This window comes from Lampetra planeri, chromosome 25 (genome assembly GCF_965212315.1).
Source record: "Lampetra planeri chromosome 25, kcLamPlan1.2.h2, whole genome shotgun sequence".
In the NCBI taxonomy this organism is placed as follows: Eukaryota; Metazoa; Chordata; class Hyperoartia; order Petromyzontiformes; family Petromyzontidae; genus Lampetra; species Lampetra planeri.
The window spans coordinates 8,351,897-8,378,565 of record NC_136131.1 but is presented as its reverse complement, the minus strand read 5'-3'; the positions used below and the strand labels follow the sequence as shown (position 1 = coordinate 8,378,565).

The following is a 26,669-nucleotide window of genomic DNA, read 5'->3' as shown; positions in this document are numbered from 1 at the left end:
GGGGGGGGTGGGGGTTTGTCGAAATGTTCCGAGCATTAATTACACAATTAAATGAAGTACATAACGCTAAGCGGCCGAAGATCCGCGGAAACTGGATTAATTATGTGAATGAATTATTGCATTGTCACGCGAGACGAGTCTGTGTACACCATGTCACGTGCATTAGGCACCGCAACAGTTGATCGGCCCTTGTCAGCAGCAAGAGCTTTGGATATCCAACTTTTTGGAAGTTCTGCTCGGGAGGGCAGCCAAAATGGTAAAATAAAATATATTTCAAAAACTTTATTAAAAACATGCTTTTATGAAATGTACTAAAAAGTAAAAATATCGATCGTCACAGCGTCAACATGAATGTACTGTAGTGATAGAAGAACTCCACGACTCCAGGAAGTGGGCCCGAAGCTTGTCATAACGTAAGGGACCGTGAGCAATTACAGCCAATGTCAGTTGACCGTGGACAATTAGACCCAAGCCGAAACATAACATATAAAAAATAATATTTAAAATATATATTTTTTCATGATAGAATATAGTATTGTCATCAGTATGACGTAAGTATACCAAGTTTGCAGTCGATACCACATTGGGAAGTGGGTTAAAATTGAGTTACAAGATTAGAGGATACAACAACGACGACAACAGAGTGAGTTAAATAAAAGCGTATAATAATAAAAGCATGTAATAATAAGAAGAACCCGCAGAGCGTTCACCCAGAGAAAAGGCACAATGACGCCTGTCTGAATGCAGAGTCAACACCATCACCCCGCACAGAAATCCTCTCTCATTGAGACGCTCATACATCGGGCTACGAAAGTGTCAGATGGCGATGGTCTGACAAGTGAAGTTAAACGTGTTAAAGAAGTGCTGCAATTGAACGGTTACAATGATGCACAAATCAACAGGGCATTGAATGCCAAAAGCAAATAAAATTAAAACTATTACAATCGAGTATATTGCGGGAGTAACTGCTGAACTAGACAGATTTTTCGAAAAACAAACCATCCGAGTGAGATTTGGCATGATAAATAAAATACAGAAACAAATAATATGGTCCTAAAGATGAACTACCAAAGCCATTAATAGAAAGTGTGTACCGGATGAATTGCTATTGTGACAAATGCTATGTTGGTCAGACAGGACGAATGATCAGCTTGAGACTAAAAGAACACCAAAGGAATATTAAATACTCCCAAATACAACTGTCAGCAGGAGCAAAACACGTGTGGCACAAGGACACTCAATTGATTATGATAATGTTGAAGTTTTGTGCAAGCCTAGTTACTACTGGCCAAGACTAATTAGAAAATCTATTCGAAATGGACTGTTTTGTGTCGTCACAAACCTTACTAATAGGCTGTGTCGGGTGGTGGTGGATTTAACGACATTTATATTTACGCGATGTAACCAAAAAAACCTCTATCATGAAAAACATTGATTGGCGAGCTGCAGAGATGGTGGGAGGGAGGGACAGACGTGTCCAAAGAACGTGCGAGTTCCCGTTTATTAAAAAAGAAACAAGAAGTTGAGTTTTGGACGTCACAAGGCTGGTTCCCTTTTCTCATGAAGTATAAAACAAGAAAACTGATTTAATCAACTTCTCAGATGAGAGCATTGCTTGTCATTACATCCAAAATAAGGCTGGACATTACAGAGGTAAGGATAATTTTCATTGTTGTATACTTTATATTGATCATTTTTCTTGCACTTGTGGTTTGGGGCGAGATGTTATCACCCTCGCCTGGTATACAGGAGGTCGCGGGTTCGATCCCGACCATGATGCCTGATGTATATTTGGAGTTTGCATGTTCTACCCAAGGTCGTGTAGATTTTCCTCCGGTCCTTGGGTTTTTCCCTCAACATTAACAAACATGCATTTAGGGTAGTTGGATTGTATACATTTCCACACGGTAAGCCACTTCGTTGAGCTATCATTTGTGGCCAGGTCACTTCTGAAAGAGAGCTCAATAAGCTCCGTGGGCCTTACCTGGTAAAATGAAAAAATAGTTTAGTTAAAAACCTTCATAGCTTTACCAAAAGTTAAAACGCCGTGCAAAACTTACTCTATTTTTCCTAGATTTTAGCAATTTTACATTCCGTACAAATCTTGCAGCCATGATATGAGCTAACTTCCAGAATCACAAAGATCCCCCCATATAGCTTTTTACAGACTATTGGGGCAAGTGCTATTCGCGTGTATATATGCAAAGATGAAAGATTTCTAATGGTAAAATCTTTAGTGTCGCTAATGATCACCCGACAAGGCACGAGGAGGAGGTTGAGGCAGCACCGCATCTGGACATCTTTGTGCAGTATTCCCAGCGCAGATGTTAACACGTGGCACGAGATGCATGCAGTGGTGTGGATGTACACACACCGATTTGTGTACAAATGGAGTACTTTATAATTCTGTGGAAGTATTGCGGCAAATGTTTACTAAATCGTGAATATAATTCCCCGGTTTTGGTAACCATGTTGAATCAATCACGTCATCACTTCATCTGTTACAGCCTTCCATGACTTATTATAAAAAACGGGATGTTTTACAATGAGTTATTTGAATGTTTTTGTTCGAATTTTTTACATGTTTTCTTAGCTGATCATTGATGATAATCATTGAGGTTAAAAATAAGTAAAACAATGCTTCTGTGCTGCTGTATCGTGCCATTGTACCCAGGTTTTTTGTATTTCAATGCTATGAGAATGCATTTCCACGCGCAAGGCTTGGCAGTGTTTGGCAGAATGTGGATCGGTGTCATTTGTTGGTTTGCCTTGAGACACCACCCAGAAGGTACGTTATGCCATGCACACAAATGTTACACCGTCTCATACGAACATGGCCAGATGGCCTGCCATATCCACCCCTCCATGGCACATTGGCAATGAAATGCCCTCATCATGGGGCGCACGTCTTCTTTTTGCTACTCCTGGATCTTTATCATGAAACCAAAGACCTGCTCTTGCCATTAATAATAATACAATTTAAATTGTATTCCAGCCTAGGATCCCAATGCGCAATGCATGAAAAGGAGGAAACAAAAACAGAACCAGGGGCAACCGACTAAACAAAAGAGTGAAGGCCACTTTGGGTTTTCAAAGCAGACGAACATATTTACCGACTCCGATTGCCTGATTTCGAGGCGTTCCACAGCTTGGGTGCCACGCTAACAGCCCGGTCACCAAATGAGTGCAACCTAGACTTGGCAGTGCCGAGCAGTTGGAGATCAAAAGACCTTCAGGACGTGGAGTCTCTAAATCTATTAACATATATATTAGCCGTAAATGTGCAGGGCTGCAATCACATAAGCTCATAGCACTGCTAGCAGAAACTTCCCCGCGCGTGAGCTCCAGAGAGCTTTTTTCGAGTGGCTATTTGGCCTACGCTGTCCGCACTAGTCACGTGCCTGGGAAGAGGCGTGAACACCCACACATTGCCCCACCACACGCGACCTTGCCGATCGACTGCGGGGCATCCATTTATACTGCTGGGTGCGCATGGCAGGGCGATCTTAGAAACTTGCCCATTGTTCAAACTGCCACGCCGGAAGATTTAATCTATTCGGCAACCTGTGGATAATTCCAGTGTGATAACTATGACACCATGACATGAACCCGCTTAGCTGTGAATGTTTTTTTATTAGATAGATGACCTATCTTTCGCAATATTATAATTAAGCAACCGATTCACCAACCGTGTGATGCTCACGTAATGGTATAATGACGAATGATTTTGACTGGTCACTCGTATCATGACCCACATTTGGCTGCTGGTTGACAGGTTTTACATGATCGTGATTATTGCTGCTTCTGTTGGCTCTGCTTCTAGTGGCAGCTGAAGTGGAGTGGGAAGTGAATTATGGACCAAAGGTCGTGACCTGCCCTGGAAGCACCGTGATTCTTCCCTGTTCCTTCACGTACCCCGAGAGTGATGGATCTAAAGTGACGCTGGCTATTTGGAAGAAAGACTACGCTCATTCATCAATTAACGTGTACAACCTAATAGCTCCAGTGTTTTGGTATAAGGACCGGGTGTCTCTCGTTGGAGACCTGAAGGAAAAAAACTGTTCCCTTAAGATTATCGACGTAAAAAGTTCTGATGCTTCAACTTATTTCTTTCGGTTTGTGGTGACGAACGGCTTCACTGGAAAGCGAGGAATTACGCTGGAAGTAAAATGTATGTCCCACTTATTTTTATTCATGTTCTTATGTCGTTTTGAAAATATAGTCATTGCATATCTTCAAAAAAGTGTTTTACTTATTTACTTGTTGATGAATTTGGCGATTTCAAATATTAACATCACAATTTAGGACACATTTTTATACAGCATTTGTAGTGTTTATGCAATCTGATTTGGCCTTTTTAATGTCAGTGCCACCACGAGTTGGCAGTAAGTGTACGCAGAGTTGCGCAACCTGCGTGCAATAACTTTTCATGGTTCAACGGAGTCGTTTGATTCAATAATGAATCCCCTTTTTTTAAACACTTGGAGTGAATGTCGTGATTTTAATAGCTGGCTGGGGTTATATAAACCCATTAAATACAGCATATACAGATATACAAACATCACCGTTCACGCCTGCAGGTGAATGCATGAGTCGTGAGCTTAAGGTCGGGATTCATCGGTGAATACATTCACCGTCACATTACTCGTTGACAACTGTTTTACACGGTAACTATTCACCGATGTGCACTCTGACATTCTCTTCCCAGGGATACTTGAAATGTGCAATGCATTCCGATTGCTCGGCGCTCCTCGCGTTCCACACGATTTGGACATTAATAAAATATGTATATTAGTGGGTTTCCTTTAATACTTATATATACTTGACGTAAAAGATACTCGAAAATGGACAAGTGAAGTTGAAATGTAAATTTTTGTTCGCGTTTAAAATGGATGAACTGCAAAGATATTTGGTATTTAATGTGTGAAGTAACACTATGATATTACGCATTTATTAAGTAAATATTTGAGTTCAATATCATCCAATTATTTCCATCGCCGTAATCCATAATTCTCTCCCAATGTTATTCATCTGTATTTTCAGATCCATATAAACCCAGAGACATCAAAGTTAAGTTTGACCCCGACAAAGTGACAGAGGGCATGAATGTGACTGTGATGTGTGAGAGTGATAGCTGGCCCCCGCCTCACAACGTCACGTGGGTCAGAGAAATGCGTAATGGGCACAAAGAGTCACTGGCCACGTTCGGAGAAAGAATAACAATACGACGAGTACAGGTGGAAGATTCCGGCTGGTACCATTGCACAGCAACGAACACCGAAGGAAGTGGTAGTTCACATAAACATCTAAACGTGTTGTGTAAGTGACATGCAAAACACATCGTTAAATCCCATTATCTGCACCATTGTGTGTTGGCATTAGGTATGACTTGTTTACATGCAGGTGACTTAACCAGGCTGATACATTTAACCTGGAGAAGAAAAAAAACATTAATGGGAAGTTATGACAAGAAGCCTTCGTCATAATTTAGTAGAACCAAATTACGCCGTTGTGTGCTATGTGAAATGCAACAGAAAAAAACTTGTGCAATTAAAAATAAAGTAAAAAACACAGACCCAGGATCAGTGGGATCTGGACCGGTTCTTGAAATGAAATCTTGAATTGTCTCGCGAGACGACGAGTCTGTGTGTACAAAATGTCAGCTCGTTAGGCTTAGTAAATCCGAAGGTATTAAGCGTCAAATATATATACGGACAACAGAGCAAATTCAATAAAAATGTGTAGAAATGGCCTAATTGTGTGGTTCGAAAAAGCGGCGTGGATGCGATCAGCGTAGAATCTTTGCAAGAAAAATATATCTTCAAAATTAATACAAATACAAAAAGTCGTAAAGTAATACACAAAATAAATATTACTGAAAGAACTCCCAAAACGAACGCTCAAATGCAAACGTGACTCTTTATTCACAACAGGTGGAGGCGGCGTTGCCTCCTCAGTGACGTATGGGGCCAAGGTGGTGCACGTGACGAAGGGTGCACAGGCAATGCTCCCGTGCTCATTTTGCACTGAAACGTTCACTAAATCGTCACACGTGGAAGGCTACTGGCTCCTCAACGATGCGAGAGATTTTGAAAACTTTGTCTACCGAGTCAGTGCCAAATCCACAAGAATAATAGACTATCAAGGCCGCGTGTCTCTACCTGGTGACCTGACAGCACGCAACTGTTCTCTACTCATTGAAGACATCAGAATATCGGATGCAAACACTTATTTTTTTTACTTGGAAGTAGATCGTAAAGTAATAGTTGCAAGAATGGGAATTGAACTGAAGGTTACTGGTGAGTCTTTTTAAAGCATTTTTATTGACAAGGCTTTATAATTATGCACGTAAAGACACACATTTCTGGGGGCTTTAACAATTTAATTTGTCAGTCCCAAATATCTAAATAACAGTATGTATTGCATGTAAGACTACGTACTCTACGTGTCAATGTACCCATGCTTGCAATACTGTGGTGAAAATGTTATTGCGCGTTCAGAAGCAGTGTCGGTTTTGTGCATTCGGAACTTGACTGAAATCGAATACATCAAATCCACTCCCTTTATATATAAACATAAAACACGAACATAAAACACAACATAGAGCACAACTTAAAATACGAACATAAAACAACATATATGAGATGTTTTTTGGATTAGATCACGTAAATATAAATGTGTCGTTAAACCCGCCACCACCCGACACAGCCTGTTAGTAAGGTTTGTCACGTAAACAGAACGTGCCAATTCGTTACTAGTTCAGCACACCGGTGTGTTGGTGGGTAAAACCCACAATATTGACCATTCGAGTACAATGTCTGCATCTTTTGAGCAACGCTGATGATGCTGGAACCCACAACAATTACAATGTTGTGGGTTCCAGCTTCATCATTTACAATGTTGTGGGTTCCTCTTCAACACACCTGTGTGCTTAAACTAGTAACGACTTTGCATATTTTATTTACATGACAAACCTTATTGATTGGCTCTGTCTTGGTGGCGGGTTTAACAACACATTTATATATTTACGCGATCTCACCCAAACACCTCTATTATAGATACTATTGGTCGCGAAACCCTACTGTGTGTTAAACTGACTACAATAATACTCGTGGGCTTAATGCCATGATTGTCTAACCTAAACGTCAGAAGCGATTAATCGTATAGACCAGTGGCGGCTGGTGATATTTATTTTTGGGGGGGCGCATTTTTTTTATTTTATTGAGGGGGGCAAATAAATATAAAGCAGTGCCAAAAACCATTTTGACTACTTGAATATAAATTTTGATGATCTTTATTTACATTTCAGACCAAAAGAAGTACCAAAAAGCATGTTTCCTACTTGAACATAAATGTTTCTCTTTTATATACATTTCAGACCAAAGTACCAAAAAGCATGTTTCCTACTTGAACATTAAAACGTTAGTTTCATGCTATTATCAATATGGCTGCGGCTACTTTCATGACGTTTGCATTTGTCAGAGAGATGTTTGAGGTCTCTTACCCCCGTCGTTGTCCACAAAACTTCAGTGCCGACACTTTGAAATAAAAGACAGGGAAAACAAAAAAGAGAATTGCTAACATCACATCCAGCCAGCCACCTCCGTTTCTCATAACAAGCGCGGGTGAAGCTTCGTGTGTAGCTTCGTCCTCTGTCACTGGCCTGCTGCTGGATTTGTAAATCAGGTTGGTCCAGTCCGAGATCCTTTATCTTTTTTATTTCTTCCAGCGAAAGCCTTGTGAAAGGGTTTTTTTGTAAATAAATTACAGAATTTGGATGAACTGCTGCCATTGTTTACACAAAAAATTTGATCAGCCTAGCAAGTGTCGAAGTGGTGTGGCCTGCGCACTCGCAGTAGTGGCCCAGAGCGTAAATTTGAATGACAGGTGACGAGAACCAATCAGATTGGATAAAATAACATGTATCCAATTCTGATTGGCCAGGGACGCAACGACTTGCGCCCCGAGGAGAATCTTTAAGAAACCAATTAGAGACCAGCTTCAGGTCACATGCTGTCCGAAAATTTAAAGTCTCACATAGACATCCATTTGTCCGGCGCCCCGCATGAAACACATTGAAAAACATAGAAAATAGTTGACCGATTAAAGCCAGTTTTTATTAAATGCTGATGCTTTTCTTACTACCAGCCGGCACATCTTTATGTATTTTTATATAATTTTTGTATATGTATATTCTTGAATCTTGATGGGGGCGGCGCCCCTGCGCCCTCTATTGACGAGCCGCCACTGGTATAGACTAAAACGTTGTGTTAATGTCCACTCCTCTGTCTCTGCATCACAGCGGTACCAGACAGCGTGCTCGCACAGCAAGATGTGCCTGCACTGGCGATTGGAAAACCGGCCTCCCTGAGCTGCAGTGTAGCGAACGTGTACCCCAGGGGCTCGATAAACATCACCTGGTGCGAGGATGTAATCACTGGAGGAGTGATCACGGAGACTGAAACGGCGCTTCCAGATGGAACATTCAACATCACAAGCAGGCTTAACTTCACGCCATCAGCAGACCATTATGTGAAGAAATGTCCGTGCTCTGTCCAGGGTGTGAACCTCCCGTCAATGCTCCAGGAAACTATCACACTCCATTACGAAGACAAAGGTGATGAAAACTCAATATCACAAGGATTTTCCAACGCGGTCCTCTCCTTGTTGAGTGAAGGCTCTGTCGATTAACGGGGCGTCTTTAATGGACTTGCCGGAGTGAATGGCAATGCACGCTGTGATTTTTCGATGTCCGTTATGATCCTCGGCGAATTAAACACATTCACACAGAGCATATCTTATATTTGTAGATCAGTGTAGAACGTGGTACTTCTCTTTTCCGCTTTGATGTTTGGGGGTGACGGCAGATCTGGATCTTATTTTTGTCTATTCACACATTTTACTGTCCGTGTCCTAGTAGCATTGTGGAATACACAATGGTAATATGAATAGATTCATCAGCAAATTATGCGTCACCTCTTATTTGCACAAGAGCAGTGAGTTCTGGGTGACTGGTCCATGCAGGAACTTTAGTGGAATCAACCTGGCCATGATCGCCACCATCATCAACACCTCTATTGCAATGATCATTTCCACTGTCATCAGCACCACCACCATCATCAACGCCCTTAACCATTATCACATCCATAATCATCACCATCCTCATCATCACCTATACCACGATCATCACTACCATTATATCCATCAACAGGTGATGAACGCCTTCAAAATCTTCATAGGAGCATGACGACAATAACTTTAAGTGCTTCAGCCTTGTCACCCTTTCACAAACACCATCCAAATGGCTGAATTGACATGCTTTTTTGCCTTCACAGATCACTTGGATATAGTCATGCTGGTGGCTGTCGGAGTCGTTGCATTGGGCGTGCTGTTTATTCTGCTTATCATACTGCTCATTCTGCGAAGACGGAGAAGGGGTACACTGCTTTTTCGCAATTGCTTCCAACCAACGTACAGAAAAAAAACATTTCAGAAGTGTGCAGTAACGCACGGCTCATTTCTCAGCCCATTGCAGATGAAGGCCTTCCCATGCTGTGTCAGTTGTGGGAGTTTTTTTACCATATTTCGCCATGCTGGTCAGTGCTGGTTGAGGGCCCCCCTTTATTAACTTGTTCAGATATCACTCGCAAAGAATGTTTGCGAGCCATGGCTGGGAATTGAACTTAGGTTACTGGGGTCATAGTGTAGTGTGTTCCTGGTTTGGCAGTCAAGCCAACCGCAGCTAAAGTTATTGGCAATCAAAATGTAGACATTTGCGATAACCAGGCAGGCCTTCATCCAGAAATGTTGTAACAAAGGATTGTAAAAAAAATACTAGGGGTGCACAATTGGGCGTGATAGTACCCAATCGCCAGTCTCCACCCAAATTCTACGTTGAGCTAATCCAATCAACTCCACGATTCCTCAGATCCAATTGCTGAGCAGCAAAATGCTTTTCCAATGTATCAATTTAAACGGGATCACTTTTTGCAAAATAACATGACACAGAACTGTGACAACCCTGACAACAGAATGTTAACAAATAATGACGGTTATATTTTTGTGAATCGCTGCAGTTTGTCTAATGGTTGCAATCCAGAGGTCGCCGGTTCGATTCCATCTTCTGGCTCGGCAGTTGAATCAATTGTGCGGGTTTCTTAAGTCCCACGTCTCGAGATGACTGGGAACGGAGTAATAAACAAATCAGAAATCGAACAACAGGGTTTAGAAGAGGTTTATTCGCCATTGACCACATACTAATAATCAGATTCTGGAAAAGACCAATTAACTTCAATTAACCATTACGCCTAGCCTTCTGTAGACTTACGAAAAGACACTTTATCTAAAGTAGAAATGTATTGATCATCGAAGCTCTCACAAACCCAGGCCGAAATACAAAACATTTAGAAGATAAAGGGGTCTTTTTTATTTCCATAAAGCAGAAAAGCCGCACTAGAATGACACGCAGAAAGTGTCACAGTACATTTCAAGAGGGGAGTAAGACAAAGGTGATATGCCATCACACAAAAATGTTCACAGTGACGCCTGTCCAAAATTACATGGGAGAAACAAAGGCATAACTATGAACGCAGAGAACATCACCGTCACGTCCACCAATGGGAATAAATTGCAGGAAATTCGACAAGAACCTAATAGAGAAGTATGGAACGCTGGGCTCTGGAAAAATATCAGCAAAGCAAAGGTACAACCAGTTCGCCAAACAATTTGAGATCGCTGTCAGAGGGACACAATTAAATGACAGAGCCGAGATTATCTGGGACAGCGATTGAAGGTGGATCATAAAAAAAATGAAATGAAGTGGCGGACAAGTGCAAAATTGTATGTTTTGGGAATCTGAGCTTGATTATGAAAAGTAACAGTATTCATGCGCCTAAGGAATCCGTGTGTACTGCGTGCAATGACATGGTTCAGAAAACATGGCCATGAACACGGAATATAGAACAAAACAGAAATTTATGCACAAACAGGAATGCTGTTAATTGATTAGAGAACATATATATGTTGAACTGCTTTCGCATCATACATAGTCAACCATGCTAATCGGAGGTGCGGGGGGAAGGACAACAAACTATAGGTCTCTGTGTGAGTCTATGGGTATCTGTGTGAGTCTATGGTTATCTGTGTGAGTCTATGGTTCTCTGTGTGAGTCTATGGGTCTCTGTGTGAGTCTATGGTTCTCTGTGAGAGTATGTGGGTCTCTGTGTGAGTCTATGGTTCTCTGTGAGAGTCTGTGGGTCTCTATGTGAGTCTATGGTTCTCTGTGAGAGTATGTGGGTCTCTGTGTGAGTCTATGGTACTCTGTGTGAGTCTATGTATGTTGAACTTATTTCGCACCATACGTAGCCAACCGTGCTAAATCGGAGGTGGGGGGGGAACAACAAACTAACCACAAAAATTATTTCTAAAGAATTTTTTTCAATCTAGATTTAATAGTGCACAGCTCCATCGGATTTCTAATATACAGGTTAATGACGTCATCCATGACGGTTGGGTCGGACACATTACCAGAAGGGATGACGGACGATGATCAAGAATACTGGAGTGGCAGCCAAGGCATGGAATTACCGTGGAGATGGAGCAATGCAATGAGCTTGCGCGTAGGCCGCTATGTGGATTGGTACATTGCAGAATTATGAGTCGTGATGGTGGCTTGGGGAGGGGTTCATCCAGCAGTGGATTGACCATGGATGATGTTGATGATGGGTGGTTTACATGAGGAAGGACATTTAAGCGAGGTTGTTTTTTTGTTTCCGAAAAAGGAAATTTAGCAACATTGTGGTAGTCGTTGCCTTATCTGCCTCAACCATTGAGTTCCTTCTGCTCATTTAAGGACCCACCAGAGCATGCAATGTTTCTGATGGCATTGCCCATACATATTTCGTAACCACGTGTGTCTATTGCAAAGCCAAACTTTAAGCGGATACAATATAGACAGTAGAAACGTGACGAACTACAATTGTTCACGTGTCAAAACACGTCTCCTCTCTGCCCTCAACTTATCATCTCTGGGTCGAGGATTAAATATCCCAAACATGGCCTCACTCAACGTTTGAAATTCCGTTAAAAGAAAAATATAAAGCCCGCTACATAATACCGTGCATATATATTGTCAAGAGAGCAAATGGTGCGATAATGGCCATGGTATTTGGTCCTCCTAGAATGCCTTGCATGTCACGTGACATCACCACTGGCGTGTGATGCACACACAGCTGTTTTAGACAACCGCCATATTCTGTGCGTAGGTTGAACTTATTTCGGGCTGTTCGCAGCCAACCGTGCTAATCGGAGGTGCAGGAAAACGAGACACATGTAATCCAGATTAGTTTTTGTTCGGCATCATCGGTGCGGCGAAAGCCATCATTGGCCAACAGATTTTTTGTTCGTACCACTGGGACTTCAGTGTGGCGAATTTCGTTCTACTCCGATGGCCTACGACATGGGTTGCGTGCATTATACATGCAGTTTGGTGGTGTCATGTGACATGCGAAGAAGGCATGATGGGAGCAGCGATCCTTTTGTCACAATCACGTGTTTTGCTCTCGAGGAATTATTCTCGTCTCCAGCCTGCATGTGCTTGTCTGTCTGATGCACTGTGCGTCGCCGTTTTACGGAAAGTCTCAGAACTGGTTCGTGTGTTTTTTTCTCGCTTTTCTATATTATCTTAAGCAAAGCAAAGCCGACCTCACGAGTGCCTGCATCCAGAACTGATGCCATCGGCGCAACCTCCGTCCAACAACGACTACAGCCTGGATGCAAACCCGCGAGACGCGGTTCCGAGGGCTAGAGATACGGGGTACGATAAGCCTACCAGGGTGTCTGCAGACGAGGCTGTGTACAGCAATGTGGAAAAGAAGCCTCGAAAGGCCAACAAAGGGGCTTCCAGTGCCCAAGGGCTGGGCCGTGCGGGCCCAGAAGTCGACAGTGCAACACTTTCAGGCGAGTGCACATTTCAGGTGTTACCCTGTTGCGCGTCTTGAGTCGGACCTGCTCGGGGTTTTTTCTTTTTTACAAAGCCCTCTCATCGCATGTTCAGTGTTGAGCGCTGGGCAGGTGGCCAGACACGTCAAGCACAGCGTGATAACGGGGGGGGGAGTAGTTTGCGCATATTCCGAGGGCTCGAGGCTAGGCAGGTACCCTCTTATCGGCGGCCCCACACAAAGCAACACCGCATTATGATTAGGGAGCCCCATATGTCTCCTCGTATTTTAACAATTCGTCAATTCAACCAAGCGGTAACGACGACGCGCGACCCTTGCAATCAAGCGCTGTGGTTCTCGAATAAATTGGTGGATCACACAGGGTATGTGTGATCTTCCTTCCCGTGGATTGTCGAGGTGCCCAGACCCTGACTTGAGGGATGGCGGGAGAGCAAGTAGACTAATCTCCATCTGTTTCCATCTTCTACGGAAAGGGAGTGTTGCCCCTGCCAGCAACATGGGTTTCCTCCGATTGCTCAGGTTGTTTCCTCTCACCTTGTATGAACAGTTATAAATTGGCCAAAATCAGCGTAAAATTAAACACGTAAACATTACACGCATTCTATTCTTTGGGTCTAAAGCCAGGGACCCTCCTGAAAGAAAGCCATTGTACTCAGTTTGCCTTTCCTGTATTCGTAATTATTATTCATATTGATTATTCTTACGCCACATTCATCACACAATGTGAGAAAAAAACATCGTTTAATCGAATCGCTATCCTTAAATCGTGAGGGCTGAATTCAAGTTCAAGTTCATTTATTAGGTATAGCCCTGTGAGCCATTCGGCTCTTGAATCGGGTGCAACCGCAACAAACAAAAACATGAACAAGAAAATATCTTAAAGTGAATATATATGCAGTGGGGCAGGGGGGATGCTCAATCACGGAAACCCCCTCAATGTTGACTAATCCCCCTGCCCCGCCCCCGGGCCCCCCACGATGTCCATTGCTAAGACACCACTTCCTCATGCGTGTCAAGTGCCTCCTAGAAGGGGCCCAAAATGTACCAAGGCCTTCCTCTTAAATCATTAACGGTGCATAAAACTCGGGTTTTTGCCACCTGCCACGGTTTCTTTTTCTGGGATTGTATTCCTTCAGTCGTGGCTGCATGCTCTGGCAAATCTCTAAATATTTCTAGGACACTGAAAGTCAATATTGTTTTGGTCAGTTGTGCAACAATAACAATACACCGCTCAAGACGACACATTAACGTCGTGCCCTTCCTTGTTCCCGATATTTTGAGATATATTTTGTCCCGTAGTATATCCAGAAAATGTGTATGCCTCAGAGCTGAATAACCTGGATGTTTAAAAGTGGTTGTCATCTCACAGCGGACGCATAGTTACAATTTGCATGCATTTTCTGTTTTAAAAGTTCAACATTTTATTTTGTCTTCTTTGCATGTTTATGTATTTTCCAGTTGAACGTTAAATAACTAAAATTTCAGTGGCCTACTACGGCCTTATTTTAGCTCCTACGGAGGGCTTTTTTTGGGGGGGGAGGTTGGCCGCCAATTTTGTAAATCTGTTGGATCAACTTTTTACCCCCACATTTAGGGGGTAGGGGGTCCACTTTCATAATTTTTTTGATTCAGGAATTCTGAAAGGCTCTTATCATTTCATTGACGGACCAACGGACAAACGGAATGCCGGACTTTTATATTCGAAGTCTGTGCAATTGTGCATTATATACAGTACGGCATAGATTACCGCAGACACATTTTGCAATACTTTTTTTGTATCTTAGAAGGATCGTGTTCAATTATAACTGTCATTAATTCTGAATTCTCCATTCACGCATCACCCGACGCAACAGATACAGTCCCCAGCACTCTACCACAGAAACAGCCCAGGACCTTGGAAAACGAGAACGCGGTAACCTACAGCAAAGTCAGCTTCATGGTGAGTTCTCATTCCATTTGCGCGGTGTTATTGTGTTGTGGAGTGGGACAGCAAATTAGGGACCCTGTTTGAACATCGATCGTCCACTCGGAGACCTCAAAATCAAGTATAACACGTGGAGACTGCATTTCTAGCATCCTGCGATTTCCCATAATTCAGGCGAGCCATCCAGTTATAGATTCCCCGTGGTGATGAATATACCGTATATACATTGTTAGTTCATTCCAATTTGTTGCATTACTCTTTGGTTCTTTCGGTAAAGTCACGTTGGTAGAAAAATAATAGATCACAACGTTTCGATCGCAGCACAAGCAATCGTCATCAGGTGGGACAACCACAGCAAGAAAAGACTGCTGAAGTAGATGAGAGATCTGCCATGGCACGAGGTTATATAGGCCTCGGCAGTAGGGGGGGAGAGAGAGGGGGGGAGGCGGGGCAGAAAGTAGACCCCGTGGCAGCACCCGAGTCACTGGAGTAATAAAATGGACCACCGCGGCAGCACTGGAGAGGTTGGCTGCAGGGAGGGAGAAAGAAGGAGGGGGAAGAGGGGGGGCAGAAAGTGGACCCCGCGGTAGCACCCAAGTCACTGGAGTAGAGATCGGAGAGAGATGCACAGAGAGAGAGAGAAAGACGCAGAGAGTCGGAAATAACAGCTGACATAGGCAGGTAGGATGGAAACATCACAGTCAGTTAATACTTTACCTGGTTAATAACTTCCTTCCAATGATTGGTTAGTTTGTACCCATTTTCTCGGTTGAAGTTGTGTCTGTGTTTATATATCTGGATGGCTTCATGAACAAATCTCTGATAATAGCCGGTGGGTTTGCAAAGTACCTTCGTCTTGGAAAAGTCAATTTCGTGTAAGCCCACTGCGTTAAAATAATTATCAGCAATGACAGAGGTATTGGTCCTACCGTGTTTCAGATCTGCCTTGTGTTCGCGAACGCGGTCCGAGACATTTAGTTTCCCCAATGTAACTGCTGCCGCAGCCACAACTCAGTTTGTAGACACCCGGGTATTGCATATCAGGAATCACATCATTTACAGATGGGATAAAATCACGGATGTTGTGTACTGTCTTGAAACGAACCTGGATCTTGGGTTTGTTTAAGATTTTGGAAATCTTTTTGGTAACCCCTGCTATGTATGGTAAAGTGATGGTTTTTGTTGGATCATCAGAAGGTTGTCTCTGCATGGCTGGGGAGACAGCTTTGCGGATTGTATGGTCAGAATATCCGTTCATCCTGAGGGCTTAGTGTACATGCTCCAGCTCACTGGCTAGGTGATGCTGGTCAGAGATGCAACGTGCCCTATGGTGTAGTGTTTTGATGAGGGAATTCTTCTGGGCTGGATGGTGGAGGGAGTCAGGCTTTAGATAGGCATCCGTGTGGGTGGCTTTCCTGTAGACAGTGTCCCAACGAGCCATCAGGTCTCTTTCGATCAAAACATCCAGGAATGGTAGCTTGCCATCCTTTTCCACTTCCATGGTGAATTTGATAGATGGGTGTATGGAATTTATGTGGTTGAGAAATTGGTTCAGTGCTGGCAGGCCATCTCACCTACTTCAGCAGTTTTTTCTTGCTGTGGTTGTCCCACCTGATGACGATTGCTTGTGTTGCGATCGAAACATTGTGATCTATTATTTTTCTACCTACGTGACTTTATCGAAAGAACCAAAGAGTATGGATTCCTGCAGTCACGAAAGCTTCAAATCAAGATTGTTGCATTACTTTCTTTCAAAATGTTAAATAATGTAAACGATGCAGAGAAAAATAAGGCGCATTTCTTGTGGCTCGTCTTGAGGATACAAATGTAGTACAGGACTTCGGAGACGATAATTGTGAAGGCACCTTTTATTAACACACACGATCTCGACTACACACACTTGATACAACACTAGCCGTCTAACATCGACGGCGCTAAGGTAGCTGGCAGGTTGTCTAGCAGCGCAATGTCGAGCGATGACAGAGACGGCAGTGACGATGGTGACAAGACAATCCGATTACCACAAACAGCCTCTAGCTACGGCTCTCAGCCCCTTTTATCTTAGCAGCGTGGCCTCGCTCCACCGTGGCCACGCCCCCCTTCTTGAACCCACTAGCAGGTTCCAGGTTCTTCCAGATGGACCCCTCCTGTTCTTCCACTCTGCCGACACACCCGCGTATACTGTCGCTCACTGGCGTGTGTACTATTTGTACACCGCAGTTGCCGCTTTTGGTCACCAGCCGGCACTTTTCTTGGGGCTCTGGGGACTTGCACAAATGGCTTAATGGACTCAACAGAAGAGTTTGACCGGGCTCCAGCCTCCGGTCCTTCGCAAGAGGCGGCTTCGGGAGAATTTCCAGGCTTCAGAGGCTTGGATCCTCTGGGCGGCACAACGCAATCTTTCTGAAGCACAGTTCCGGGACCAGCTGCCCCGGCTCGTCGGACACATTAGACACCAGCCGTACAGGACTTGGGGATGAGCTGTCTATCTGGGGATGAACATAGGGCTTCAGACGTGACGGGTGTACAAACTAACGGCGACGCCCTGCCTGTATCCGCACACAATGTGGCCTTTTAATTTCCACCACTTCAACGGGACCTCGCCATGGCCGATGTAATTTGGGGTACGTACCCAGTGGTACCTGTAGGTAGTGTAACCAAGTCCTGTCATCAATTTTCCATGGAAGCAAGTACTCATGCTGCCCCGTGCTCTTTTAATTTTCAGCCTGCTTTTTGGCGTAATTTTCCCTCGCTGCTTTTCACGCGCCTCGAACAATCATACGAGCATGACCTGCATGGGCGCAGGCATGGTGGCCTTCCTTTTTCCCCAAAGCCATGCCCAATTGAGCTTCCATGCGGGGTTCGTTCTCTCGCCCGTACATAAGATAGAACGGGGAAAATTCCATCGTGGCATGTGAGGTCATCCTGTATGCCACTAGGACCCATGGGACGTGCAAATCCCAGTCCGTTTGCAACTCATTAACTGCCTAACAGACCATCGGTCCTGTGCAGGCGTGTTACCATGCCATCCGTTTGAGGATGGTATGGTGACGTTCTGATCTTTTTGGTACCCAAAGCATTGCATACCTCCCGCAGCAATGTCGACGAGAAATTCCGCCCCTGATCTGTGAGAAGCTGCTCAGGCACTCCCTTCTCCATCACGTAGCTATGCAAAAATGCATCGGCGATGGATGCGGCTGATTGGTCTGGTAGGGGGCAAGCCATTGGCCACCAGAAAAAATATTCCACACCGACCAAGAGGAATTTATTTCCCTTTTGGGTAGCCGGAAACGGCTCCAGAATGTCAAGCGCAACCAGCTCATTAATTCGGGATAGACTGCAATGGAGGCTGAGCCTTTCTCACCGGTGGTTTACGGCGTGCAATCAGTGCAGCCCTTGACCAGGCGGTACACATCGTCTGACATACCTGGCCAATAAAAATTTTGCTGTAGCATCAGCAACGTTTTCCGGACTCCGAGATGCATTAACTTATTTTTGTGCACCACCCGCGTCACCCTACCCGCAGGGCGGTGGGGACCACTGTACAATAGCGCTGCAGCTCCTCATCCCACCTGATCAAAAGTCCTTCATGAAGGACTATATGGGACACTCCCGTCGTGACAGAATTTCCGCTTTTCGCCGCAGTGCAGCGCCGCAATTTCAAAAGTGTCACGTCCTCTACCTGCAGCCATCCCCACTCGGCGTGCATGAGGCCCAATGTGCTGTCCCTAGGTGTGACCACCTCGGCTGGTACTGCGTGACTTGACGCCACCACAACATGCGGTGACCCAGCCTCAGGTGGATTACACCTGGCAGCACCCGTCGAGCACGCACATCGCACACTCAGCGGCAGGCAGGACAGGGCATCTGCGTTGCAGTGCCTCTTAAACCCTTTCGCGAGATTACCTTAAACGAGTACTCCTGCAGTATTTACAGCCAGCGTGGAAGCTGGCTGGACGGCTGGTCAACTCGCAAGGAGTATTGGAGAGCCGCATGGTCTGTGCGCACAATGAAGTCCCTGCCATAAAGATATGGCCTATACTGCTGTATGAAATATACCATGGCCACAAGTTCCCTGCGTGTCACACAGTATCGTTGCTCCGCGGCAGACAGCACGCGGCTAACATATGCGACCACTCTCTCCATCGTTTTTTACCTGGGACAAGACTGCTCCTATGCCCGTGTCACTGACGGCAGGGAGAAATTTGGATAGCCGAGGGGAGGCACGTTAGCAAGATGATCATGCAACGTGACAAACGCGGCCTCCTCCTCCCACTGAAAGTTCTGTTTTTTTGCGGTCAAAGCGTGTAATGGTTTGGCAATCGTCGCGAAATGCGGAACGAACCGTCGGTGATATGTCGCAAACCAGAGGAAGCTGCGCACTTCACCCACCAACTTTGGAGGTTAGCCAATCACGCACGCACGCCGTCTTGTCCGGGTCCGTGGTTATTCCGGACGCGCTGACAATATGGCCCAGATACCGCACAGATGTTTGTAATGGATGACATTTTTCCGGTTTCAATTTGAGATTGGCCACCCGTACCTTGACGAACACCGAACGCAATCGCGTTATCTATGCCTTATCAGTCCTACAAAAACAAAGCATCTGCCTGAGTATTTTACGTAATTAAATCCTTCCCTCCCTCCACTCCCCATGAGTGATGGTGGGCAGTTGTGAAGAGAGTGGAGAATTGTTCATACCTGGGTAATGTGCTTATAACCAGCTCTGGTTTTGTAGCAGAGGTCTCACTCCTAATCAGTCAAGTGGCATCAACTTGTGATCATCTGCGTAATTCTGTGTGGAAGCTGCATATGAAGCTCCGGATCTCTTTGGCCATAGTTATGCCCTCCCTCCTCTCCACTTGCGAAACGTGGAGCCCTTTAAAGAAACATCTGCGAAAGTTTAAACCATCCAGGCTGCCCTGCCTACAATCCATCCTGGGTTTAAGCAGACTGGATTGTTTTTAGGAGACCATAGATCCTTAAAAGAGTCCATTGTGAGCTCCTCTGGCAGGCAAGGCTGCGTTGGCTGGGTCATGTAGCCCGCATGCCCAGCCACCACATACCCAAGCAGCTTCTGTATGGCCGGGTAAAAGGGGCTAAACGGGCATGTCACGAGCTACAGAATAGATTGAGCTGATGCAGTACAGAAGGATGTGGAGCTGGTTGGACTTGCTGACTGTTACAAATGGTTTAAAAATCGTCCTCTGTGGAGGGGGCTCATGAAGGACGCTAGTGGACAGTTGGAGGCAGTCGCCCTCAAGAAACAGTGGAGAGCGGAGGAGCTACGCTCTCAACAACGAGCGGAGCACCGGGCCGCTAAAAACACGCAGCAAGTTGGCATAGTAGGGACCACAGGCGATGGATCTGCCAATCACCTCAGTCGACCCATGACACCTGAGTCTGTTCCATGACCTCCTACCAACGAGCCTTCAACACTTCAAGTGGCCTCAAGGTGCATCTAGCTTGGGACAAGTGCCGTGGCGATGTCATCGTCACTTAAGTGATGAATGGCGGTTTGTTGTATGCAGGAATGTCTTTGTGTGTGCATGAGAGAGTGTGTATTATGTACGTGTGTATCGTGTAGCATGTCGGCCTTCATACGTGCTCGATATCAGTCTGTTAAAATGCTCTGTGGGGGGTGCTGTCTTTGTCTATCTGGGACAGTGTATACATGTGTTGGGAAAGTATTTGTATACGATTGTGCACGATTGTATGTACACACACATTCGTGAGTGTGGACGTGTGTGTCTGCGTGCATGTTTGTGATGGTGTGTGTCTGTGTGTGTGGACGCAAGGCAGACTCAAGGTTGCTCGCTACTGCCCCCAACAATCCAATGAAAAGTTACGCAAATCCCCTTGCCTATATACCCTGTCCCACGTGGAATTGGAATTGGGAAAAATCTTGGTCTACGCAATTTCGAGAATTTCGTAAGCCGTTTGGTACTTGGGCCCCAGGTCTTGGTAGTACAGTGGTATATGGTTGAACGGAGACGTCATCCTTGATTTAAATTATGTGTTCCCTGTGGAAGTAAAGTTCCAGTTCATTGTGAAAGAGCTAACGACTAATCCTGTGAACCTCCCTCAATTGGATGGACGGAGTGTTTTTTTTTTGTTTAACACGTAGGCTTTCACGACCAATATCATCCATAATATAGGTTTTTGGGTTAGATCGCGTAAATATATAAATGTGTCGTTAAAACCCGCCACCACCCGACACGTTCTGTTTACGTGACAACCCTTACTAGTTGGCTGTGTCGGGTGATGGCAGGTTCTAACGACACATTTATATATTTATGCGATCTAACCCAAAACCAATATTATGGATGTTTTTTTTTATCTACTGGAACGCTTAATTAATTTACGACTAAGTTGTAAATTAGTGCAGGAGGAAATGTTTACTTACACTGTTGTGTACTTATCTGACATTAAAGCGACTTTGTCCAACAGTGCATTGATCATGGCTGATGATCACAACGATTGTAATATGCCATCACCACTAATGTCAACGCTCCCTGCTCCCCTCTTGCTGCTTTGAAGGGAAATTGATTAAATAATTTAGCCTACTTTACATCTTTTTTTTAATTTACAGCACTAAGTCATTGGCAGTGTTGAGGATTATAGTGATACATTGTTTTCTTACTTTATTTTCTTATTTTATTTTATCATTTAAAGCGCAAGGGGCCAAGAGTTGTGTTGGAGAACCCTCGGCGGGAAGATCAAGTGGAGACATGCTGTGGTCCGGCAGACGGTCAGACCACCCATCCTGAGCAAGCATCGAGGCCCTCAGGAGACGAAGACGGAGCTGGCCCCGGCTACGGCAGGGATGGGGATGAATGCGCCGGTGTTGCCGATGAATGTGCCAGTATTGGCGACGATAATTACGGAGGAGGCGTTGAGAACGAAGGCGATATTGTTTACGCCACGTTGTCATTTGGCAACCCTCCGGGGAAAGACTGAACACAGCTTGAAATGTACTTTTTTTTAGCAAAAGTGTGCAAAAAAAGTGCTCATTCATATAGAGCTTATTAAGAGCAACTTGCCACATCACTTTTAAATTCCGTGTTGAAAGAAAAAAAACACATTACTTGAGTTAAAATTGTACTTCAAGATAGATTTTCTCAATGCTGAAGTCATTTTACAAGTGGATGCAATATAGTTGAAATAATATTACAGTCGAAATTTTATTGTAAGAGGTATTGGACTGCAGGAGCAGCTCGGACTGACTTGCTGCGACTCCAATCTGTAAAAAAAAAAGTGGATTGTTGGAGTTTCTCAATGTTTATTATATAAAAGCCGAATTGACCAATTCTGCGATGTGGATCTGTAGTTAAAGATTTTTGCATGTTGAGACTTAATATCCAAGTCAAAGTAATGCAGAAATGCTTAACTACTCCACAGATAACGTAAGCACAATTTTTCCTGTGCTAGATACACCTTTGTATATGTACTATACCTCCGTTTGCCTTTGTATATCTGTCTTTCATTGGTTTGTCTCTGTGCACCGCTATTTTTCTCTGTTTGATTTTCCGGACGTTTCCCGCCTCTCCTCTTGTTGCCGGATCTACGTCTTTTTTTTAATCTCCATTCGTTTCTGTATCTCAATCTTCGTTAAAGCTCCATTTGACTCTTGTCTCCATCTGCCCCTCTTGTATCTCTGTGTTTCCCTGCATCTCCACGTAAATAATGACAAATCTTCAGGGGAAAAAAACCCCTCGGATTTTCAGGAGTACCGCCCCTGCAATATTAGGAGCTTTTTTTGTGAACCGTGGGAGGTGCCGTACATTTTAGGATTCACAGATAATTGGAATGTGGATTTGTGGAAATCTACCTGTGTACCGGAAATAACCCATCATTATAGACATTGTGGTCTGAATATTCAAGTGAGCATGGGCAGTGCCTCGTCTACAATGGCAGTCCTGAACTTGGGGTTAAAATTTGCACATTCCCGTGCCAGCGACAAATCTATCGAAACGATTGTGCACTTCCTGCAAAGCGCTAATTCTATCGGCACCCTTGAGTACGATGGACTGAGTCGACCACCCTTGAGAATTTAACCCATGACCCGAGTACACTTTTAGCATTCTGCCATAGGACCACGTGCATATTAATGACCGGTAGATTGTATCCAACTAATAGGATTGTATATAGCTTGCTTTACACATTCTCATTGAAATGGAATCGATATTTTTTTAAGCAGTTTCTGTAACTCAAGATATAACTAAAATTACATTTTATGCAGCTGTTAACGTGTAGATTCTGGTCTGTATCTACTTATAAAGTAGAATTGCGACTCTTTGTGCTCATTTAGCCGGGCCAGGTTGTGGATGGGCTATGAACATCACTTTGGAAGAGTGGAGAGATAAGTTTGGAGTGGCGTAAATGGCTAGTTCAGGTCGGGAGTGCTGTCCAAGCATCAAGTAACATAGGGGGAAGACTAGAAATGCCAGATGATGGGATACTGTCAGGGCAGATCTTGTAGGTTGCATGTGTACTGTGCAGCAGCTGTGGAGGATAAAACATGGCATTGGTGAGGTGTGGTGGCATCAACAGCTTGATTACGATGACATCTTGATGCTGAGCTCCGTATTGGTGTGCAAAGTATTGAGTCTCGACTGCAAAACATTGTTATCTGTATATCTACGCAGTGGCTACTGATAGCATTGGAATATACATTTCATGATTTTTTTCTTCAATTTGATGTTTGTGTTTGAGTATTTGTCTAGGCCTCGCTGTGCGCTGCGTTGCACCAATATCCGAGTAGATAACCTCGCATTCAATAAAGCTTCAGAGCCAGGGTGAACATCCAACTCCAAACGTATTTAATGAATTGAACGAGGTAAAACTGATGGAAAAACACAGCACAAATACAGCATCTGTTAATACTTGGAAATATCAATACAATGAATGAACACTACAGCATCATAACATTGTCTTAGATAACATGAAACTCAACAATAGATCCTGGATGGACCAGGCACCTACATTAGTACTGAATAGCTATACAAGAGAATAAGCTACTGTGTTAAGAGCACATCGTGTGATCACCATACTGCAGCCCTAAATGTATAGCCTTATTATTTGTTTCTCTCGGTTAAGTCACGTCTAAAGATAAAATAAGAAATTAAATTAAATTATAGAATACGACGTTTCGATTGCAACATCGTCGTATTCTATTATTTAATTTATTATTTTATCTTTAGACGTGACTTAACCGAAAGAAACAATAATTCCTGCAGTCACGAAAGTTCTAAAATTAATATGTATAGCCTTACACAACACTAAACTGTGGATGAGATTTTTCGTCATCCTTGCTCTCAAGATCGCAAAAAGGTTACATGGGTACAAGTCTGACTCGACTTATTCAATTACAAGTAAGATTCACAATGAGGCAAGTGGCATGCTTCGTTGGTAACTAGGCCTCATTTATCATAATTTAACAGCATTATAAAGGCATTTACAGCATTATAACGGTCATTTTAACATTATAACAGCATTTCCAGTATTATAAGAACATAAACGAACTTACAGACAATGCTTCTTAAAGTCCCACAATGAACAGATGCACCTGTGGTCACCGAGACGTTATTTGTGCCTCCATTTTGTACTCTGTGTAATGGCTGACACCCGCGTGGTTGAGAGGGAATCTAAAATCGTAACTTCCTGGTCATGTGACCAAACGCGGCATCAAAACAGGAAATTCCTGTGTACACACACCCCCACATCTGCCGTGAGACAAACACCTGCCGTGAGACAAACACCTGCCGTGAGGCAGAACAGTATTATTAATCAGTATGTAGTGTAATACAGTACTTTTTTGTGCTAATTTATATGCAAATTTAAATTGTGTTTTATAAAGAAGGCACACCACTGCCTGAGACATCACTTATTATATATTTTTTTTTCATTGTTATTGACGAATGTATTTGCGTTTTTTGTTATTTGTGCTTATGCACCACTGCCGACGCACTATCCCAGAGAGAAAAAAAAGTTAAATTGTACAGATTAAGTTGTGTACAAAGATATGTCTAAAATCAAATCATGGAACTAAGATCGAAAACTATATTCCTTCCAAAATAGAAAACAGAATTCAACTTTTAAACTTATTTATATGTCCACGTTCCTTGTTAGGTTTATGGAATGTTAGTTTCCATCAGCAATTTAAAAAAAAAATTGCAAGGAATACTTTTTTTTACAACGATGCACATCTAGGACACCGTTGTTGCCAAAGTGGTCAGCAACTTCTTGGCATGATGTCAATTCGAAATTAAGGAGCCTGAAATTTTGTAGCATGAAACCATACAGTAAGTGCTTACCGTTACGAACACTGAGCTGTAGTCCACATTAACACATTCATTAATCCACACACATCTGTTGTAAACGGCGGTGTCAACATGTTTGAACAAGAACCAAAACCAAATGAAAGAAAGGAAAACGTTTGACCACTAGGGGACGCTGTTCCATATTATTTGGCCTTCAAAATGCTCTTTTTTTTTAAGGAAAACTGATTCAAACTGGTTTAAATACCATTTTAAAAGGAAAAAAACATGGTTTTACGTGGAACTGTTGCGTAAACTGCACTAAAACCGGATTTGCAGTAACTCACGTTTACGGAAAAACTATGCCTAAAAAATATATCTAAAGGTTTTGATTACAAAAGAAAGCTGTCTGAAAAAAATGCAGAGGGACATTCCGTGAGCAACAGCCGTTTAGTGTCGTGCCGAAACAAAGCAAACTTGAACCGAAAAAAATCTGCACATTCTCCGGATTTATAAGACGTTTCGGAAAGTGGCACGCAAAACCTTGTGTCTGGTGTAAATAAATGAGTTTTTTAAATCGAATAAATTCGTTTTCAATCTCAGGCATGAGTTCAAGCGGTCGCCGGAGTGAGCTTATGAGGACACTCGCGTCCTCGTTCATCATCGAAGGTTTGATGTCGGTCGCAGATGATAACTGAAGAAGGGCCAACCACCGAAACATTGGTTCTGTATATTTATGTATGTTTATTTTACTTTGAAGGCCACAAAGACAATGGTCCCCCGTGTAACCTTTAACAGACTGCAGGGGCAAGTGCTGTTAGCAAAGTAGCAGCGCGTGTAAAGAAGCAGGCATGAAGCGGTGACGTGGCCAGCGCCACGCCCGGCCGTCTTTGTCTCCCCCAAGTGGCGACAATGTTCCACATCGCAACTCGGTACTTTACCCATTTGAGGCCGAGTCGACCTAGGGGAGGCCCGGGACCGGTTCAGATAATCGTAATGAAGATGATCAACTGCCCTTTGAATTTCTGAAGCATGTAAGGCTGCACCATGTACATGCGGAGATGATTATTGTTATATATTATTAAAATTATTATTTACATGCAGACGGCAATCGGCGTCATCACAACTCCGACTCATCGCAAAGATAGCCACGAGGTGGCGGCGACTCACGGTAGAGATGACTTCAAGCAAGCGCACACTAACCACACCCGCCTTTGTCTCCCGAGTGGCAATGTTTACACACCGCACCAGGTACTCATTTGAGGCTGAGTCGACCTAGGGGAGGCCCAGGACTGGTTCAGATAATCCGTCACTGGCGTTGGTCGTGAGTGGGAATCGAACCCGGGTTGCCAGGTTCGTAGCGCAACGCGCTAACCGCTACCACCTCCGCTCCCCACACCAGCAGCAGCAGCAGCAGCAGCAGCAGCAGCAGCAGCAGCAGCAGCAGCAGCAGCAGCAGCAGCAGCAGCAGCAGCAGCAGCAGCAGCAGCAGCAGCAGCAGCAGCAGCAGCAGCAGCAGCAGCAGCA

General features: G+C 44.0%; 1 protein-coding gene and 1 long non-coding RNA gene across 5 annotated transcripts; one reads left to right on the top strand and one right to left on the bottom strand.

Annotated features, from left to right (window-relative positions):
- Positions 1 to 181: 181 nt before the first annotated feature.
- On the top strand, positions 182 to 23,686 carry LOC144727395 (uncharacterized). Of its 4 annotated transcripts, XM_078606186.1 has the most exons (10): positions 182 to 1,653; positions 2,675 to 2,788; positions 3,824 to 4,171; positions 5,044 to 5,319; positions 5,934 to 6,299; positions 8,303 to 8,617; positions 9,336 to 9,437; positions 12,688 to 12,957; positions 14,813 to 14,898; positions 21,559 to 23,686. In XM_078606186.1, the coding sequence occupies exons 2-10, from the start codon at positions 2,695 to 2,697 to the stop codon at positions 21,841 to 21,843; spliced, it is 2,142 nt and encodes a 713-aa protein (XP_078462312.1). In that variant the 5' UTR covers positions 182 to 1,653; positions 2,675 to 2,694; the 3' UTR covers positions 21,844 to 23,686. The 4 variants fall into 4 exon arrangements, with proteins under 4 accessions (XP_078462312.1, XP_078462314.1, XP_078462315.1 ...); XM_078606188.1 differs by lacking the exon at positions 3,824 to 4,171; XM_078606189.1 differs by lacking the exon at positions 5,934 to 6,299.
- Positions 23,683 to 24,879, bottom strand: LOC144727398 (uncharacterized). The gene is made up of 2 exons (XR_013587375.1): positions 24,413 to 24,879; positions 23,683 to 23,728 (listed from the first exon to the last, which is right to left on the bottom strand). It is a non-coding gene; the product is annotated as an uncharacterized LOC144727398 (long non-coding RNA).
- Between the last annotated feature and the right edge of the window lie 1,790 nt (positions 24,880 to 26,669).